At 37.4% G+C, this 21,427-nt stretch overlaps 3 protein-coding genes across 4 annotated transcripts; 1 reads left to right on the forward strand and 2 right to left on the reverse strand.

Annotated features, from left to right (window-relative positions):
- Positions 1-124: 124 nt before the first annotated feature.
- Positions 125-9,073, reverse strand: LOC113678811 (pre-mRNA-splicing regulator WTAP). 2 transcript variants are annotated; one of them, XM_027195723.2, is made up of 8 exons: positions 8,959-9,073; positions 8,834-8,889; positions 8,675-8,730; positions 6,743-6,807; positions 4,566-4,687; positions 2,101-2,279; positions 1,157-1,311; positions 125-935 (listed from the first exon to the last, which is right to left on the reverse strand). In XM_027195723.2, the coding sequence occupies exons 1-8, from the start codon at positions 8,975-8,977 to the stop codon at positions 304-306; spliced, it is 1,284 nt and encodes a 427-aa protein (XP_027051524.2). In that variant the 5' UTR covers positions 8,978-9,073; the 3' UTR covers positions 125-303. The 2 variants fall into 2 exon arrangements, with proteins under 2 accessions (XP_027051524.2, XP_027051523.2); XM_027195722.2 differs by having other exon boundaries at positions 4,566-4,690; positions 8,959-9,071.
- A 254-nt stretch (positions 9,074-9,327) lies between these two features.
- LOC113678849 (RWD domain-containing protein 1) lies at positions 9,328-13,020 on the forward strand. Its single transcript, XM_027195764.2, has 6 exons — positions 9,328-9,530; positions 10,483-10,560; positions 11,081-11,208; positions 11,620-11,884; positions 12,688-12,747; positions 12,927-13,020. Exons 1-6 carry the CDS (start codon positions 9,458-9,460, stop codon positions 12,998-13,000), a joined length of 678 nt encoding a protein of 225 aa, XP_027051565.2. The 5' UTR covers positions 9,328-9,457; the 3' UTR covers positions 13,001-13,020.
- A 1,069-nt stretch (positions 13,021-14,089) lies between these two features.
- On the reverse strand, positions 14,090-19,122 carry LOC113678847 (uncharacterized). The gene is made up of 3 exons (XM_027195762.2): positions 18,939-19,122; positions 15,822-16,771; positions 14,090-14,420 (listed from the first exon to the last, which is right to left on the reverse strand). The coding sequence occupies exon 2, from the start codon at positions 16,743-16,745 to the stop codon at positions 15,837-15,839; it is 909 nt and encodes a 302-aa protein (XP_027051563.2). The 5' UTR covers positions 16,746-16,771; positions 18,939-19,122; the 3' UTR covers positions 14,090-14,420; positions 15,822-15,836.
- Positions 19,123-21,427: the final 2,305 nt, after the last annotated feature.

The raw sequence follows: 21,427 nt of genomic DNA on the forward strand, positions 1-21,427 counted from the left end.
AAAATAATGATTTTTCTATGCTGGAAATAATATAGTGGAACTCTACGACTTTCTAGATTTTCCATGAAGATTTAGCTGTCCGAATCTCCATATACAGTACTCGACAGAAAACAGGTGATGCAAAAAAGAAGACATTTATTAATAATTTACGACATCAAAACGTCCTATAAGAAAGACCTGCTTCTCATGCGCCTTTATGCACATCAGAAGATGAACGATGACTGTCTACTAATGTCGGGGTGGGGTAGGGGTGGGGCTAAAACTTACACTAATGGAGGGTAATACGGGATAGGAAAGCACAATTTAACCCGTCACCTCCCCATTGAAAGTGTTTGGCTCACTCCCAATTCTTTCCACCACTCCCATTGCCGCGACAAGAGGGGACTCGCCCATGTCAATAGGTTCAGATGGCGAGCTTTCATGGTTACTCCCGCCGTTCTCTAAATTGTCTTGCGCATGCTCGGTTTTATTCTCCTTCCCAGGGTTCGAGTCAGTTGCCAATAACTGGCTGATAGAAAACGCCGAGGGAACGCTCGCGGGTTTCATAGCCGGGACAGTTACTGATGCGCTAAGCAGTATCCTTTCTTCGCTTTCTTCGCTTTTCGCGGCAACCGGGGATGTTGTATCGCCTGTCGCACATTCAGCGCTATCGGTCCAAGAATGCGCCTGCGATGACTGCGTTTGCCCTTGCGTTTGCGCCTGCGCTTGCACATGCTCATCTTGGTCCTCTAACTTGACGCTGACTGGCGAGTTTTGCTGTCGCATTTCAGCGAGCAACTTTTCTGAGGTCTTTAGTTTATCTTCGTAAGTCTTCACGTTCTCCTGTGATTGAGATAATAGCTGTTTGCAGTCTTTTAATTGATGCTGAAGTGTTAAGATGGTTGACTGCATGCCTTCAACTTCCTCATCTAACTGGATGACGAAGTCATTCAACTCTAAAATGGGAGAACAAGGAGATTTTTTTTACCACATCACAAGAAGAAACACCGTTTAATGAGCAGTTACTCAAGAAAGCATTCAATCGTGACACTTCGTGACGAATGCCACCACACTATAAGACGCTGCCCTTTGCGGCACCTCCTCTCAATCTAAACGACACCACAGTATAGGGAAATTCGGGAATAGTGATGAATAATCAGCTCATTTTCGCACTCACCATCCTGACTGCCTTTTAACTCGTCGCTGTATTTCTTCTGAAGAGCAAGTTCAGCTTCCAGTTGCGCCACTCTTCCCTGAGATAACTTGCTACCAAGCTCCTGGTTTTCCTGAATCAGCATGCGGCATTTTGCCATCAGTTTCTTTCCCGTGACACTACAAAAAAAAAAAAAAAAACAGTTCAAAGTATCAGAAATATGACAGCCGAAAATGTGAAATTGAAATAATTTGTACACCGCGCTGCCTTCAAAGCAGTCGGAAGAACAGGTATTATTTTCAATATGAGAGCATAATGATACCAACACAGACAGATGTGGAGAGACATAACTGCCGAAAACCTCATGCCTCATGACAATGGATGTTCGCGAAGTTCAATGTTCGCTCAGGAACTTGCACACAGGGTTCGCACTCTATCGGGGTTTTAAAATTCCAGAATTTCCATGACCTTTTACAGTCTAATCGTTCTTAATTACCTACAATTTGATATATTTGTTACATTTAATGCTCAAACGACCTCTCCATCTCGGTCTTACTTTGTTGGTGTCACAAAACATTTTCAATAACGTTACGTGGGTTTCTCTTATCTACATGCCGATTCTAAACTATTCACTGTATGAAAATGGTAGTGTGCAATGCGATAAAGTTTTCCACGATCACAACGAGCACGGCACAGATGGATTTGCGAAGAACTTGTACTAAGTTTTTAAATGAGCACTGTTGTATGGTCGCAGACGCCAACGAAATTTTAAGACCACAACAAGGTCTTGCCGAAAAGGTACTTGTTCTCCAGAAAGTTAAAAACATTGTACGGCCCCACAGCTTTTGGATTAAATGACCGTCTCTATGACAGCAAGGTTGGTCGCCAATACTTTTCAACCACCGCTGAAATAGTCGGATCTTTACAGAGGCTACATTCAAAAGTTAAGCAAAGGAATTTCCCATCACCTGTCAGGGGTAAACTTCCACGCATTCAGGTCGTTCTGAGCTTGTTCCAGTTTCTCTTTTTCAGAGTCCAAGTCCGTTTTCATTCGTTGAAACAACAAATTAACCGCGGGATCAAGTAGGGTGGAGCGAAGCTGGATCGAGGATGGATTTTGAGCTTGTTTTAAATCGTGGATTTGCGTCTGCGGATAACAAATAACAAATGTTTGCCTCGTTGCCCGCCTTCCACTTTTCACTTTGAACCTGCACGAGTAACTAGTACACTGTGATGTGACTACCTTTCCATCTGCCCTCGCTTTTCAAGCACTGAACAAAGTAGTAGATTACTACAAGGATGCAACAATGATACTAACCTACCATGACAATTCTAAGCTCTAACTCATTTTTTACTCTATTATCTTTCATACTCTCTCCTTTGTAACTGGGTGCTTCAAGTAGTGTTAGTATTGAATATAATGTCCTACACGCAAAAGAAAGAAAGCCTAAAATGTTGTTCCCATCAATCTCCTATAAACCTAACCACTAAAGAAAAACTTTTTCCTGAAGGGAATGTTTTGTAGAAAAGGATGCATGGTGGTTAAGATCATTAGGAGCAGGGTTTAACCCTTTGACTCCCAAGTTCTGACTGTCAATTTTCCTCTCTAGCTGTTACATATTTCCTCGTCAGATCAAGATAAGTTGTATCTGATGTGTTAGTCTTCTCGTTACCTGTTTGCTGGAAAATATATGGAAATTGAGGGGAGAAGTTATATGTTGAACACTTCTGGGAGTTAAAAGGTTAAAGGAATATCAAATGCCCTACTTAATCATAAATGAGGGGTCCTGAAATAGTCTAACTGCGCTACACAATCTGCATCTTTTAAAACTTTGGTATCATCTGATAAATTGGAACGAACATTGTACACAATTTTGTTCAGACCAACAAAAAGTGTGTAGAGTATCCATTTGTGACCTGTGCACATGCGCTGTACTTTATCCAAACCACATACAAGTACTTACATGAGTAAAAACCTTCTTAAGACAAAGTGGAAGTGTTTGCAGGCCTTACATGTAGATTAGAAAATGAGCGAGACTTAACCAAGATCAAGAGTCATTGGATCACTGAAACAGTGCTAATGGTGTGATGAACTTTGAGTGTGCTTAAAATTAAATGAGCAGAACAAAAGAAACTCTGGTTCATAATTGAGAATGATTCCTCTAATAAAATACACTTTGCAGTAACAATGAGAAGTCAATCATTTTTCTTATGAGAATTCCCATTCTAGAGATAAAACCCAAATACATTGTAAGTTCAAACTCTGCTGTAAATTTTTATGGCAGGAGAATACAGATGACATTCAAGGGAAAGGTCTGAACTGCCATTTTGTTATGTTCCAGATTGTTTCGAGTTGTTAGTTTTTAAATGAATTCAATTTTTTTTATGGTGTTTTGAAACTTACTTGAAAACCAGCAAAACATATTTTGATCAGCAATGCTATAGCTTATTTTGAAGCCCTTTTTCTGTTTGGGTTAAAAGCATCCTCAGATGTAAGCCCCCCCATTTATGAGCCCTTCTAAAACCCCTTACAAAATTGTATAAGCACTTGGCTATTGGGCCGCAGTTTACAACTTATGTAGATATGATTTTGAAATTTCAAATGTGCTGCCTCGTCTATTTTTTTAGTTCATAATTTTGTGGGGACCAAGCACACTTCTCACCAGCTTTGACAGAGTCTTGTATTGTTCACTGCCACCATTTTCAGCATACCAAAAAACCGCGGTAACTTGATGTTTGTAAGCCTCTCAACGACAAACACCATGAGTTAGAATTTTTCTTTCTTCCTTGCAATAAACTCAATTTGGGTTTTATAATCTAGCCTCTGTACAACAGTCACCTAAGGGCAGAACAAGCTGGCTGTTTCAACAACTGCCATAATACCAAGTTTTCACTCAGACTAACAAGCATGCATTACTGAAGCACTGTGATAGAGCCTGCCCTCATGAACAAGGTGGCCTTAGTAGACAGGTTTAAGTATACATGTACATGTACATGTAGTTACCAAATATAAGGTGCAAGCAATCCAAGTACATGTATATCAGTAACTGATCAAATGTCTAAATTGTTCCTCTGATAAAAAAAAATATAATTATACTGCTTGTACCTTAATGTTTATGGATGCTTTTTTGGTAGTGTTTATAATTCAGTTCCTTGAGTTTATCGAAACCGTTCATCGAATGTGAAGAATACATGCAAGTCTTCACAAATGTTCCAGGACAGTTCTTAACTGCTCTCTGGTTGCTATGGATCAACAAATGACAATTGTCTGTTACCACTGAAGGTTGTGTCCCTCCCGTACCACTCCATCCCAGTCAGACACTTGACCATGAGTTTACGCAGTGTCTCTTTTGAATGTGCAATAAAACTACCCCATACAAGCGGTGGTTGTACAGTGCATTATGAATGAAGCCTTGTTTTCTGTAGTCCTCACCAGTAGGTCTTGCATTTCTTGTTCCTTTGTGGCCAGCCTCATCACTAACACATTCTCACGCCTTGTGGATTCTTGCTGCTGTTGTTTAAGCTTCTCTCCTGTCTCCAAGAGCCCAGCAAGTTCTTCTTTAAATAAGAAAATGATAAACTGTCACCAAAAATACTCATTCACTTTGACAAAGGTCTAACACTTGAAACGTCAGCTCAGAAACTCTTCACAGTGGCTAATTTACATTATCAACTCAGTTGATAAAATTAAAATATCTTGTTAAAAATACTAGTACATTAGCTGTCATAATTAAGTGAAAGCAACTATACATTTTGACATGATTCTGATTAAGTGTCTTCATGGAGCTCAGAACCACTTCACAAGGACCCTGACCAGGGCTAGGCCTTGGATCTCATAACCCAGGAAGAAACAAGACACAATTTCTCCCTTCAATAACAATAAATATCTAGCAGAAAGTAATGGGAATGAAGAAAAACACCAACAGCAAGATTTTTATTGGATCCAACACCAAATTTTTGGAACTAACATTAAAGAAATGCATAGCAGAAAGCAAGGAGGATTATTGTAAAGATATTGAATCCAGAGTTCAGGCTTTCATTTGGGACCAAACTCACTATTCCACATTCACTGTGTGATTTTTCACAAGTTTTTCAAAAACACGTTTTGGTCTTAGACATGGCTTCTGGAAGAATTGATGAAAGTCAATTGTCATCTGATGAAGAGCAAGAAGTCCATCAAAGGAATTGAAAAAATGCAACAAGCTCATCAAGCACGGCAAGAACAAAACTTACTTCGCAATGTGGATGATGACAGGAAAGACTTTTTCAACCTATGGTCACAAGAAAGGGGAAGCGATTCTGATGTTGAGCTATACGCTAGTGACGAAGAAGAAGAAAGTGACGAAAGTAGCAATGAAGAATCTGCCACTGAAGAAAGCCAACCAAATGCTCTTCAATGGTCTAGCACATTGCAACAGATTAATGTTAAGCAATTCTCCATTCATCATGGCCCAACCAGAGATCTCGGAAAAAAATGCAGCTGCCAAAGATTTCTTATCGACGATGCTTACATTGATGAAATTGTCCAATAAACAGTTGCATAAGCTCATTGGAAAGGGGATCAAATGTTCACAACAACCCGAGCAGAAATTTCAGCCTATCTTGGGCTGAACATTCTCATTGGAATCCACGAACTTCCTCAGCTGGCAATGTACTGGGATTCTAAAAAGTTTACTGGAGTTGAAGGCTTCAAAAAAACAATCCCAAAGTACTGCTTCATGACTCTGGGGAAATATTTACATCCTGCAGACTCGCCTGCAGAAGACCAAAACAATCTCCTCTGCAAAGTTTGCTCCCTTATAACTCGCTTGGAGCAAAAGTTTGCCAAATCAAAGAACAAATATGCATATGAATATGTTAAAAGTGAAATTTTTCAATTAGGCGAAAAAATTGGTTTGTCCTTGCTCTTGTCTCGCAAAAAAGAAAAAATTGCTATGCCTTGTGACATGTCACAATGTGGCAATGGCTGGCAAATTCAAAATTGACCCGTTATAGAAAGTTTAGGATTCCTTTTGTTGAGGAGAAATTTGTGACCTGTTTTTTAGTGTTGTATTTGAGGAAAAGCTTTTTACGTGATTATGATGGAAAAGGAGTGCAAAAAAGAGTCATCATACTGATAAATACTTTCAAAGCTGAAGGCACCCTTGCTAATGACTCACTGTACATCATGAAGTTGAATCAGTTCTCTAGCTTTAGAATTTTTTTGAGAGAGCCTGATGCTCAAGTTGAAATAAAATTTGACAAGGGGAAAGTATATTATTTAACATGCAACTTTGTGAAGTTTAAATCATTTTGGCAGTGGTCTGTGTGTTCACTGTGGCAGCCATTTTCTCTGGTATTTCAGAGGGTAGTCTGAGATCTAGGGTGTGGAGCTCACATAGTCAATGAAAAAGCCCCTTTTGACAAAAAAAAAGTACAAAGCAACAGGTTGCTTAATACACATGGACTAAAAGGCGTAAAGAAATTTAAGCCCTTATGCAATATGCACTGTCTACTGAGCAGAATGAATGGTAAACACAAACTCAACATGATATGACTCAGTTTCCTTTGGTTTCCTTTACTTTCCCCTATTTTGATAACATTCAAATTAAAGAGAAAAACAACACTTACTACTTGCTTGTTCTCCATTTTGCTTCTTTTCCAGCTCATCAACATAATCATCCAACTCCTTCACCCTGAAGACAAAATATAACTGTAAATAAAATTGCTTGCAAAACTTCATTAGAAAAGGTTACTCATTGCCTTGTTATCTTCAACTGAAAAGTATACTTAACATGTTTTCACCAGGAAACTCTTGACACAGATTACTATCAAGGAAGGTGTCTCATAATTTACATCAAATTGTTATTACTCGACTCAAAAAATCTTTTTTTCCTTTACTACCATCAACACTTTTCAGTTTACTCTTACTCTTAAAATTCAGAGTTGAACAATATTTAACATCACCAAGCACCGAGATATCAACCAGAGGGTTTGAGGTTTAAAGCCTTGTAGTGAACATTATTTTGTGATGCTGAATCTTCAGATATCAGAAATGAGCTATTCTACTGAAATGCATTCATAGAGAAACTTCAATGAAAAAGTGTCATATAGAAGCCAAACACAATGGTGCAACTAGGAAAGAAAAAAGCCACACCACTCTACCAGTAGTTCATAAATAGAAATCAGACACAGGAATAAAAGAAAGAGAATGAGTAGTAGGTGTATGATTAATTGATCATTAACTGATTAGGTCAAACTGGATGGGAAAATATTTGGCTTTCAGCCAAGATGTACAGACCTCAAGCTAAATATTTCTTATCCTGTCCTTCCATTTAGTCAACAAGTATGTAATATTTAGTTGTTTCCCTTAAAATATTGGTAATTCTGTAGATATTGTAATGCTTTCACTTGAATGTCATTTCATTCTTGGTGACAATGTACCAAACCATGTGTTGTGTCTCAATTTCAAAACTAATTCCATTCTTTCAAAAGCAATTTCCTGTTCAAAATGTTCACCTCTGCACAAAACTACATTCCCCTACGAAGTACAATGAGGAAACTTGAGTGAGACAGACTGACTGTAAGTAATCAACCAATGTGGTGATCAAAATACTAATAAACGTAAGAGATCTCTTGCCATTGACTTCAAATGCTTGGTTCACACAATGAAAGTCCAACTGAGTTAGGCTTCATATAAATTGGCAACAAAGACTGTTCAAAAGAAAAATATTTGCTGAAAATAAATCAGCATAAGCTTTCAAGTTGAGATGTAAGGATGTGCCTTTTGTACTTTCAACAAAATGTTTGGAATAATTAAATTGTGAACAAAAACAATGTTTTTTTACACCTCAAGAGTACATGAACTTGTTTACCTTTTTACCCCATTTTCTCTGGCAAAACATGCTAAGCTAAACGGATTTCACTGAATGAAAATAAGAAACAGAGGCCAGGAAAACTGAGTTTCAAGGAGTCTCTAACTTTTACTTTGAATTTTACTTAATTTGACGTCCACTAATATCAGTTTAAGCTGCCACTATTTTCAACAGTGTTTACAAAACAGCTTTAAGAAATGTTTAACTTTGGTGAAAATGGGGTATAAATCGAACGGTTTAGCTAAGGGAAGGCAAAGTTTTGCAACGCATAGTTTAGATCTAATAAAAGTAAAAGGAAAATGAGTTATTTCTTTGAAATCTACGTAAGAGGGAAATTGTAATCACAGGTGTATCCTAACATTCGTTTATCGTTCATTAAATCGATCAAATGCTTTATATAAGAGCAACAAGATAACATAAATTGATCTCCTAAATATAGATAAAGAAGTTGTGATTGCTCTTCGCATTTTATCCGCCGCAATCAGGACGAATTAGTGCACAAGGAAAGTGTGCAGATTTCTTCTCAAAAATGGCTAGAATAGATGTACAGTTTTCTATTAATTGGATGCTATGTATATGCAGAAGTTTAAGTAAGAAATTAAGTGCAATTAGCACCGATCATCAGTTCCGTATTTCAAAGCTTCATCATGCATTACTAACTGAATTCAGCTGTCACTTGGACACTCACCTTTCCAAAATGTCTTCTTTCGACAGGTCCTTTAGATCCTGCACATCTAGCCGCGCCTGTAAAGAATTTCGTTCTTTTAAAACTATTTTTGCATTTATTCTTTGTTTAATACGCAGTTTCGCTATAAAACGGAAAACAAGGGACAGAAGGCGTGCTTACTCGTTTTGGAGCAATCTCGCTGACATCCAGTTCCTCGTCACTTTTTCGCTTGTTTCCTGAAACAAATGCAAATATGACTTAGCTTACTACAAACTGAAATTATTTAACGTTAATCTGGTGGTTACCTTCTTCATTTTCTGCCATTTTAAGAGGGAAATTTCAGCTAGTTTTTTCGTCGAAGTTCCACCGTCATGACAAAAATCGCCATATGCAAGGACAAGAATCCCTGCAGTGCATTATGGGAGAGTTATAACAAGACCTTACTGTGTGGGGGAAAGAACAGTAACCTCGATGCCAATGCTGACACCTTTTGATACATTAAGGTACAAAATTGGGGAAAAAAATACCTAAACTTATTTAGAGTTTGACTTTTAAGATTTAGTTACAGTCAAACTGACCCTGGAGGAAGTAATGGGCGAGGGATTAACGATCTGAAGGGCGCTTTTAGAATACCTCCCCTGTAGAAAATTCCTAAAGACTTTAAAACGAGGCTTGCACATGTCGCCAAAAAAATCCAAAATGGCGGATGAACTATGAATTTTTTCCAAGTCTGAAACATGTGAACGACTTATTATTTAGTTTTTAATTATTTCGGAGAACTGAGAATTCTGAGGTTTTCCAGTCATGACAGACCACAAAGAAGAACAAGATCTGGAACTTGAAGCTCTAAGTTCCATATACCCGGAAGAATTTACTCGTAAGTAAGATATCCTTACCAAAATGAGTTTAGTGCGCAATCGAAGAATTCGTCTGGCAAAAATAAGAGATTTATGTTCTGATTATCTGTTCATCCGATTTTTTCGATTACATGATTGGTACGGATTCTCCCATTTTTCTTATATTTCTGTGCTAGGATTTTTGCATACTCATCAATCTTTAAGTGGGATCTTAGAGACAAAAGACTTGAAAATACACATCGCGGATTAAGAAAAATTTCCTTTAAATACATGCAGTTCTCTTTCAAAGAGAAAGGCCAGCCCTCTTAAATTACGAGAAGTGAACCCAAATAAAGTTCTGTCCCCATCTCTTATTATTTCAGCAGTTAAATCAAACAATATCCCTTAGTTGACCATCATATTACTTCTCGTCACCTCTCTTCTTACAGATAAATAAATCTGGTTTTGAGAATTTCCTCTTTGGTCACTCCTGTTTAAAAAAGGAAGAGTTTTTGGATCACTGTCAGTATCAGAGCAATTGCAGACCTACCCCTCTCCTACCTCAATAATAGCCAACTGATGACAAGATAGGGTTAATGTTAGTTTAGGGGAGGGGTAGGTGCGCAGTTGCTCTGATACTGATGTTGATTTGAATTTATTATTGTATTTCTTGTTTTTCTCTAATGTATATACAGTACATATCATGATCCATTAAGTCAGAGTGTTTAACCTTTTAACTCTAAAAGGTGATTAACATGAAACTTCTCCCTAGATATCCATACATTATTCAGCAAACAGGTTATGAGAATATTCAAACTCATCAGGTAGAAGCTGCTATCTTGATCTAGCACCAAGTTCTCATAACTAATTTACAAGGAAATGTGTAGCAGCTAGAGGGGAGAATCAACAATCAGATCTTAGGAGTTTAATGAGGATGTATTCTGAAATTATAATAACCAGATGAACATTACATTCTTTTACTTCCTCTCTTAGAGATTGAAAGTGATCCATGTTGTTTTCAAGTTTCAATTGCTAGTGAACCTGAAAAACCAGAAGATGAGGACTGTAGAGGTAATCATATTGTAACAAAATTGAATCCCTGGAGAAGCATTACTGTGCTTGACAAATAATTTAATACTTTGGCAGTGTGACTGCTGTCATGGAGTTGCCAATTAGTGAATATTGGAAAGAAAACCAAAACAAAATTAATCTGGCTTGTAAAAATGTGTTCCATATGATACAGGTACACTTCTCTTTTCAGCAGCAGAAGTGATGTACTGGTTTGAGTTTGTTGCAAATTCTATTCATCTTATTTTATTCATTTTGTTAGAAACCTTAGAAAATTTCCATGTCCTAACTAAAGTTAATTTTCTGCTTTGAGCTCCTGGCCTCTTTGGAAAATCCATTTTAGCTTTCCATGTAATTCTTTGAAAAACTTGGCCCAACCTTTGTAATTTTGGCTGATCTTTAATGTGATTAGTATGGATAGTTACTAGAACTACACATTACCTGGATTATTGAAACTGACACTTAAATACACTTAAATATGTGGTAAGTAAAGCAGTAACTACTCAACATGTTCTTGTTTCAGTTTGTGCCACTTTACAGTTCACTTATGTAAACACATATCCAGATGAGCCCCCTATTATTGAAGTGCCATTGTTTGAAGGGATGGATAATTCAGATACAGAGGGACTTAGAGAGTACTTAGAACAAGAGGTGATGCACTTTTGCCTACAAAGATAATGCGAAATAGCATCTATCCAGTTGATTTAGCAAACTCTATGAGGGAACTAGAAGATCCATTGAGTACCAGGGAGATTCCCTGATCAGGAGAGTTGACATATTTGTGATCTGCCACAGAAAGAAGTGCAGTAATAAGTCTTGATGACTGATCTTTTCAGAGTCAAATGGCTCTTGGAGCAAGTAAACTCTACAATTATTGCATTTGAATGTGTGGTTCAAATTTGGAAAGTAACCATCCTTGGTTGAATTTTTTGCTTCCAAATTATGTCCACTCTTAACTAAAACAACCAGTTAGTAGATATGGGAAATTGAAAGTAAACCCATGAAGGTAGAAAATGTTTTGCAAGCAGTTATAATTTATGGGCAATCATTAATCTCATATAGGCACAAGAAAACCTAGGGATGGCAATGATTTTCACTTTAGTATCAGCTGCACAAGAAAAACTCAACACATTCGCCGATAAATTAAAAAATGAAAAAGAAGATGAGAAGTTGAGAAAGGAAAAAGAAGCTGAGGAGGCAGAGAAAAACAAATTCTCAGGGACCCCAGTAACACTGGAAACATTTGTGGCCTGGAGAAGAGCTTTTGAACAGGAAATGATGCAGACTAAAGAGAATAAAAATGAAATGCTTAAAGGAAAACTCACAGGTAAGGTGTCTTTAGGATTACATTAGAGACATTTTCACAACAGACTAACTAAGTTAGCTCTTGAAAAATTATGGTCTGTGAGAATTTTGGTGAATTTTTGTCTAGAATCATAAAATGCTCTTGTAGTTTTTTTTGCAGTTTATTGAGTTTTTCTGATTAAAATAACTTACTCAAGATGTTCTCTTATCATTCTCATTGTTATATTTCATTAGTTGGGTAGTTAGTGTCTAATTTTAGCTGTCTAATTTTCAGTCATTAAATTTTACTCACAAACCTAGTTCCTGCAGGGTGTCTTTTTTCTGGCACCCTGGGAATGAAGTTGCCTGTGATAGGTTATTATGCGGTTAAGAATATATGGAAGTCATATATTTGAACTGCGGATAAAGACATGAATGAAAGTGATCCTCGCAGTGATGTGCACTACTTAGGCAGTAGTGAAAATAAGGCCTGAAAATTTTTTTTCACTACTGCCTAAGTAGTGCACATCACTGCGAGGATCACTTTCATTCATAGGTTATTATGTTGCATTTCTGGGTATGACATAAAATCCTCACAGTGCCATCTTCAGCTGGGATTATAAACAGGAACCAGTGAATTTTAAAGGCAACCTGTGGGTAACCTTAGGTGGTATCTAAAGACCATTGTGAGACCAAACCCTATTTATATAATATCATGTCATTATTGTTGAGGTCTGTGAAAATTCAACACACGTGTCACTTTTGTGAAAGTCTGGTTGACTCATGAAACAAAAGTAAACATGTCCAGACTGGTGGATAATCTTCTTTTGGTGTGTTTTGCTTTAGGGAGACAACTCTTTGAACAAGATGACTCAATGAGAGACTCAGATGCTGCCTTCTTAGAAAGTAAGTTGTCTACAATTTTTCACTCTGAAATTTTCTAGCAATGGATTCATATCAATGATCAAGATACCGAAAAAAGTTATTTTGTAATACATGGCCAAAGCCCATCAGTTCTATTGAACCCATTAGCTGCAAATGTTTCCTCCATTTTCATAATTTTGTTGCTTTTTTTTTATTTTAAGGTGAAGTAAAGGTAGATGAATCACTTTTTCAAGACCTGGATGACCTAGACCTCGATGATGAAGATATAGAATAAAATTATTATTTTTCACAAAATTCTCAAAGTGGTTCTCAAAATATTTACAGGAGACACGTTCTTACTAAGTTGTTATACAGTTGAACTTGAGACATCAGTGAGCCTTGCTCGTGGCAGTTCTTCTTTTTGAAACCTCACCCCAAAAACAGTCATTGGGAATTTCCTCTTGAACTCTTTGAATTGGGAGACTGGGAGTAAAAATCTCCCCCTTCCTTTACCCCATTTTTCTTCCTCCACACCCGTGTCTTTCGTCTCCCACTAATTTTCCCAAACGCTGCAGATAGATTATTAAAAGATTATTGCATTCCCGAACCTTTCTCACCATTTTTGATCTCCCCTCTCTTGGTTTCCTATGTTCCTGACCTAAAGGTCTTTAACCTAAAGGACGCTCTTTGGTCGGAATTGTCTCGCACACTCGGCAAAACTTTCGAGGTACTCCAGTTGCAAGGTACCAAAGGGTCGAGTTTGAAGAGAAATTCACTCCTCTCACATTTACACGATACGATACCTTATTCGTTGCGCTACATTTTCCCGCCAATTTAAAAATGCGATGCTGAGTAAACTTCTCTCAGTGAAAGAAGGTTATATATAAGTAAGAAGCAATTAAAAGGGCCAAAATATCTCCAAATAGAGGAGAACAATCAGACATTTTTAAGCCAAACATGAAGATAATGATGGGCATAAAATGGAATCACAAACAAAAACATCCACCTTGGATATTGCTGTTGGATCTTGGCATTCGAAAGAGAAAACAAGGACTTGGGTCTGAATGAAGAAGCAAATTCTTCCCGCAATTTCAAACCAGTGGTTTTGGCTAAGTGGAAAGTTCCCGAAAATCACTGCAGGAACGAGATTGAGAGAGCGGTAAGGGAGATGGACTGAACATTACATACAATTCAAGTTATTAGGCGTTTTGACTGATTTCCATAGAATCTTTCAATGACCATTTGGTGAATCTGCTGACAAAAAAAATCTTCGGATCTGAGTTTTTAAGGTTTCATTTCATTAACGATCCCACGTGATAACCTTGAGTGTGCCGATTTTCCTCAGAGGAACTTTGAAACGCGTACATTCAATTTCAAACATCCACTTGTTTTCACATTTTATTGACCTCTTTAATTCACTCATAATCTAGATATACTTAAACTTAACTTGTTTCACTCTCTTGAAAACTACGTAGCATTAACAAGCTTGTACGTAACTGACATCTATAGAATGATTTTGGTGAAAGAAACGTCAACCTGTAAGCACACAAGAGTGATTTGTACAATGAAAGGAAAACGAGGGAGTCACTGTGAGAGTGCAATTAATCTGTATATGACCCAAGAAATAACTTTCTTCTACATCAATTGCTATTTATATGCAGCTGTGGTAAAGTTTTATAGAACTCTTTCTCTCTTCTGCCATTTTATTCAAATTCCTGCAAATAGAATTCAACAGGATTGTCAGTTTAAATCTCCTTACCTTTTTAAGGCATGATATAATTGTTTTATAACTTAGGCTGAATCGGCATTGTGAGGTGAAAAAAGACTTCAAGATAATGATTTTCAAACATCGAAAAGAAAATAACGACATCTTGGCACACCTGCCGAAAGATCTCTAAGCGCGTCGAAAGTTTCGACTTACATTGTGAACCAATCAGCTGGTGCTAGAACGAAACGAAATTAAAAAAAAAACTGTGCCATCATTGTTTCGGAGTTGGAAGCAAGCTGGTTGATGATAACTCAGTAACCAAGATATAAGAGCTGTCAAAAATTAGAGACCCTTAGGATGCTTTTAACACAGCATGATGTTGCTAGGATACACCAGCTTTTATGAGAGTTTGAGAGCAAAATTCAATAACATGCCGGGAATAAATAGTTCACTTAAGCCCCCAGCTTTAAAATTTATGTCCAGCCCTCAGGACAAAAGCACTTTAACCCTTTAACTCCCATCAGTGACCAAGACAGAATTTCTCCTTACAATATCAATATAGTATCAACCAGATAAGTGATGAGAATAAAGAAAAATATCAATTTGGGGATAATTAGTTGATCCAATATTAAATTCCCTGAAGTAACATTATAAGAATTGTATGGTTGACAATAAGGAGAATTACAAATTTGGTCTGGGAGTTAAAGCGTTAAGAATCTTTCCAAAGTAATTCTGAAGGTGAGCCTTCCTACTTAGGAAAATTTTGAAAAAAATGGTAGCTCATCTCATGCTGTACTTCATGCTCATTGGTTCTTTAGTGATCAGCCACAAAAGCAAGACCAATGGTCTACAAAGAATTGCTGTGTGCTAAACAATTAACGCGAACCTATATTCTATCAAAAGACTAATTGAAACATGATTTTGGTGAGGCAATCCGTAACAACTAAAACGAGCCTACAACCAAAATCACTCCGATTGCAGAGGTTGAGCGATGTGATGTTTTACCATGTTGATGCCTAACTAAGGCCGAAATAACTGTGTTAACTTGGTGCACGTTTCGCCTTTCACGCTATCTAATCATTTAACTGAAAAAGTGTCACGTATGAGGTGCTGAGTAGCCCACGCTGTTATTTCCTGTTACCCCCATCTCCCACCGCCCAGATAGGATGCCAGTCCACTGCTGTTAATCCTTCCATACTCATTTTTAAGTTTCCTGAAGTGTTTTTTAATTCTTTTTCATTTTCATGGGTTGAGAGAGGTACCGTGAGCGTAAGTTGCACAAGAAGACAACACAATGACCTGGCCACAGCTCGAACTCAGAGCATTCGATCCCAATTGTAGCGCGCTAAGCACTAAGCGTCGTGTTAAATCGCCCTCCTTTAAGTATCCTAGTATTTCTGAAACTTACCAAATAATTCCATTGTTAAGACTCCGAGGTTTCATCCTTGGATTCCTCTAGACTGCTTGCAACTTCACGTTTGGCATCGTGGTCTTCCTCCAGTTTATTCTCTAACTTTACAAGGAGATCATCGCTGTCCTCTTCGCGACCAAATCGTCCTTGATCTTCATCCTCAACAATTTCGTCACGTCCAAATCGCCCTTGGTCAAGTTCTTCACGTCCAAATCGCCCTTGGTCAAGTTCTTCGCGTCCAAATCGGCCCTGGATCGAATCGCGACCAAAACGGCCTTGGTCATCTTCCCGTCCGAAGCGACCTTGGTCTTCTCGTCCAAAACGGCCTTGGATGAAGTCACGTCCGAAACGACCCTGGTCTTCCTCTTCTCTGCCAAAACGGCCCTGCATGTCTTCCCGTCCAAAGCGACCTTGGAGATCCTCTCTACCAAATCGTCCCTGTATTTCATCTCGACCGAAACGACCCTGTAATTCACGTCCGAAACGGCCTTGAAAATCTCTCCCAAAACGGCCTCGGAAATTCCTTCCAAAGCGGCCTTGGAAATTTCTTCCAAACCGTCCGGGGACTGCAGACCGCAGCTGTTGTTCCTCCTCTCCTCTACTGAATCGGCCCTTCCAATACTGAGGCTCTCTCTTATCCATTTCAGATCCAGTATCTGCGAAACGACCTCGCCAGTATTGGTCATGACTAAACCGGCCCTTCCAATACTGAGGATCGCTTAATTCACCCACAATGTCAGAAAAACGTCCTTTCCAGTATTGTGGATCATTCTCCAAGGATCTCGTAAATTTTCCTTCGGCAAAAGCAGGGACATCATTCTCGTCAGCAGCTTCCTTTGTGCTGTCTTTCAGCGCTTTTGCATGAACAAGCAAGAGATGACAGCAAAACACTGCTAGTATGAAAGTATTTGATACTGACATCTTGATTACTCGTAGCCGACGTGTTTCTGTAAGATACCACAAAGATTATTTCAATGATTATTTCAAGCTACTAGCCCTCAGCCAAACTATCAAAGTGCACACAACTAAATCCAGACTTAGTCAAGAAAGTGGAAGAGAGGGAAGGAGGAGGGAAGAGGGAAAAGAAAGAAACTTCGAAGTATGGAACAAACATTTGATATTACACGCTTAAAAAATCTGATGAATAAGAAACCAGGTTAAACCTGTCACCAAACTCTAAAGCCAAACATTGCAATGCTACAGTAAAGCTAATTTATAGTTGAATTAAAGCCTTTTTGGCTTCGGTAAAGTAGCAAAGCTTCTTGATCTCTTTGACGTAAAACAAACTGGTAAACTCAAGGTTTTGTAAGCTATCTTTTGAACTCAGCTTTGACCGCAGTTTTCGGTACAAAATGTTTTTGATGTTTCAATTAAAGATTTTTCTGTCAACAAATTTAAAAAAAATATTTGCAAATCAACCTTGCACATACCAGACAGAACACCAGAAGATGAATCATATTTTAGCAAAAATTGAATATTTGACAGAATTGGAAAAACATTTTCCGAACAAAACCCAAGCAATACTGAATTGTTTTTGAAGCTAGAAAGTTTTCCTCCTGTTCTATTGGCTAAATGCATAAAATGTCAAAAAAAATCAACAAAACCCTGTGTCACCTTTTGTATTGTTATAATGTAATATTCTTGTACTTCATTGTTGAAAAAAACTCAAATTATAACTTCAGACAATTTATGCATGACTCATTTCCTATAAGTGAAAATACTAGCAAAATCAATCATGTTTGAAGCTGGTGGAAAATAAGTTTCTTACTTTAATTTCTTTTTGGAAATAGACATAACTAACGCAAACCTTTGACCCTTCCTGCCTGAGGGAATCAAAGCTAAAGATTCTGTCCTCGTATAAAAAGTTTAAGCTTTATCACGGGAATTTTTTTTCACTTTTCACAATAATTTTTATGTCTCTAAGGGTGGAGCCAAGATAATACGCCTCATCTTTCCGTTGGAGGTTCATTAATTCTACAACATAGAAGATTTAACATAAATTGGAAGAATTATTGCCTTGTACAGCCAGCTGAATAGACCAGATGCCAAGTGCCGATTCTCTGACGCGAGCGAAAACATACGGGACATAAATATTTTATTAAGGAGACCAAACACTTCTCGAAGTTTCGAAGTGTTTTTTAAAAATAAAACGTTATAACACCCATGTTTCTCAGAACGAGATTAAAAAATTAGCAGATGTATTTTATGATTTGATCTCTGAGCCATCATGGACATGCTAGACGTCTAACTGACCCTTTCGAAATGAATTTTCTTTCTTTTAGTTTTGACAAGGGCATAACATTCAAGTTTCGAAAACAACCTCGGTAAAACAGACGCCTTTATAACAGCTTGAAATTATTTTTCCGCTGGGATCAAATATTAAGTTCCTATTCAAATTCTAGAGGAAAATAACTCTTTTATTTGAAAGCAAAATGAAAAAAAAAGTTCTTATATTGTCCTCTGTTCAGCAAGTTAAAATATTTTACATGAAGAAATCAAACGCCTTTTTTTTTTTTAAGCTCACTCGTGCTGCCTCTTATCTTTCTTATCGATCAAGGAGTTGCTATCATAGTCATAGCAAACGTTGTTAACACACAAAATAAGCTACGTAGAAGTTTCTTCAATCAATTTCGGCTGTTTGAGCTGGTATTCTCAGAAAGTTATCAATAGGCGTTTTACATGGCGGGCGTTGATAAGACTTTAAAGGGTTGATATAAGTTCATCTTTAAACAATTCTGAAGAGAGTCGTTTTCATGCTCAGAGGAGGAACAAGATTCACAATCGCTTTCAAAGTGTAAAAGTCTAGATATCAAAGCTTACGATTTTCATCGGGGGGGGAAAACATTTTTGGTAAAAACGATTTTTGAAGGGCAACAATAATGCTGTCAAAAAGAAAGAAACAGTTATGGCTTTAAAAAGTTATAGTTAAAGCAAATGTTTCGTTTTCCATTGACTTGTGGCTCAGATTTGTGGTCAAAATATAGTTCCTTTTTAATTTTAAAATATTTGTCACATTTTAACGTTTATTTTTTTTTCGAAGAAAAAATTCGACATAGTGTTCCTAAACTTTGTGGCTTAAGGAATGTTCTTATGGTGCGATTATATATAACTTACCCTTAGAGTGATAAAATGACGAGTTACCAGTTCGAGCTTACAATACCACCTTAACTTCTGTATGTTTATGGATCTTCTGGGTCGCGATCGTTCAACAGACCGCAATATATTCATTGAGTTGCCCACATCACCTTTTGTGTGAATGCAAAGCAGTTCCGGCGTGCGTTGTGGTGCTTGTATCAATTAAGTGTGGGTCAAATAAATGAAACAATAGCTGCTTGATTATTAAAATTAGCAACTATATCAGGCAATTAACTGAAATTGAGCAGAATTGGTCGGCACAGCGATCGCCAGCAGGTGGCAATGCGACAAACGGGTTCAACATTGCGGGAGATGGCTCATGTGGGCGAGAAATTTCTTAGATAAATGATTTGACAGAACTAATAATGGTAGATAACTAACTAGGATAGGGCTAGATACTCAATTGATATCGATCAGAATGATCGCACAAGATGTGAAAAACACATTGGTATTTCCATATCTACGAGACTTATCTACTTGTTCAAAAATGCCAGACTTTACAGATGAATGTTTATGTCTCAGCCTTCACGAGAGGTCATCTGCCAAGTGGGAATAATATTGCATCAAAATATTGTGATGTTTTGTTCCTTTCTTGTAATAAGGGCGACCGAAATAAAATAAATTATTTTTGAAGAATTCAATTCCTCGAGATTCATTTTGACTTTTTGAAATTCCCGATAAGAGAACATGCTGATTTAATTTCTACCATTTCAAAGCTTATACAGGAAAAGATAAGATGGGTACAACTTCTAACTGTGAGCTCTGTTTGAAGTTAAAGCTTCCTACTTACAACAAACACGCTTCTAAAACTATTGACTTGAAAAAGGAAAAAAAATGCAAGTATTAGAAAGCAACACAAGATAGAAACCACATTCTTTCATTTTATACATGTTTGGAAACATATCAGTTTATTTGTGGTCAATTTCCGTGCAAAAGCCTAGTTAAGATTGCTCTTGTGTGTTAGTTGAGTCCTGGCCCGTCAGGGGGCAGGTTCTCGCTCATTCCCGCTAATGACCAATCTTCACACTGTATTTGAGATCAGCTGTAGTGTTTTTATTGGTAGTTATCGCTTAATCCGATTGCATTAGCACTTTCAACAAATGATTACTTTTCATGACGATATTAGTGGGCGTCTGCGCGTGCGCTATAGCGTCAGCCTAAAATCGGCCACAAAATTAGGTAAATTTGCGGTGCATTGTGAAAAACAAGTTTATCACCCCGCTGCATAAATTCCATACTTTTTTTTTCTAAGATAAAACTAAAACCTCTATTTCCGTAACCAGTATGATGTCATATCATTAAGCAGAGCTTTGTCAATTTTATTAACCTACTAGTGATATCCGCGTAGAGATATAAATCCTTTCCCCTCAAACTAATCTCTTGTATATTTTCTAATTGAATAAGCTTGGAAGACACCTTTATCTAAACAAGTTAATGAAAAGCAATTCTTGAGTGCTCGTCAACTAACTCTGGATCCCTTTGTACATGTTTCACACTGTTTTTTCCTTCGTGCAAGCAATTTTTGAACTCGAAATGGATATTCCTCACAAACAAAATAAGCACGTAAAGGAATTTTTGTTTGAAGCGTCAGTGGCATAGAGGCTGACGCTTTTTGCTTTTGGAAACTCTATGATAAAATGTTGTGATAGATGTCACCTGTTTTCAGGCGTCGCTTATATCAGACTCGTGTTAGATTTCAAGTGCTTTCAATTTGATGGTGCAAATTCGGATCTCAAATTGAACCATTTGAATATTTGATTGTGAAGCTCAAATTATAAGATTTAAAAAGCACTATTCTTTTCTATTTCTTCTGCAGAAAGTGGTCAGGCATTCAAAATAGAAAAACAAAACTTAAGTTTCCAATTCACAAAGTGGTTTTCTCTTATAATCTGTGAACAAGAAGTTCAAATGTTCTCGTCTGAACAATATCAATAAAGAAGATTGTGTTTCCAAGTTGCAATAATTTGTGTCCCGACTCTTTTCCGAAAGGAGGAAATCTTGCATTCAATTTAAATGCTTTCTCATCGAGTTACAGAGGCACGCGGCATGCAAGGACCGCCGGGAAAGGGAATCTAAGTTGAGGCGGAAATCCAACAAAAGTACTGTGAAGAATTTACTGGCAAGCAAAAAGTATATATTTATCGTAATAAAGGCCAAAGTTTCAGTCCACATTTAATATCAATTTTGCCAATAGAAAAAAGAAAAAGGCAGAACCGTAAACCCCTCAGTAAAGCAAGCAATGTTTTTTTCAATCATCCAAATTACACTATTTGTAAATTTCATTCCCTCCTCAGAGTACCGTGTGACTTTCTAATTTCAATTTCCTGAAACAATAATTGGAAGACAGTTTTGTTTACGAAGTGATTTCCCTCTCAGTCGCTAGTTTTCTTTCGGCGGAAAAAGGTATAACACGGAAATCGAGCGGAACAAGGCAAACAGTAACCAACAATCATGCTGTAGTGGTAAGG

This window comes from Pocillopora damicornis, chromosome 8, assembly GCF_964200805.1.
Source record: "Pocillopora damicornis chromosome 8, jaPocDami1.2, whole genome shotgun sequence".
NCBI classification, from domain to species: domain Eukaryota; kingdom Metazoa; phylum Cnidaria; class Anthozoa; order Scleractinia; family Pocilloporidae; genus Pocillopora; species Pocillopora damicornis.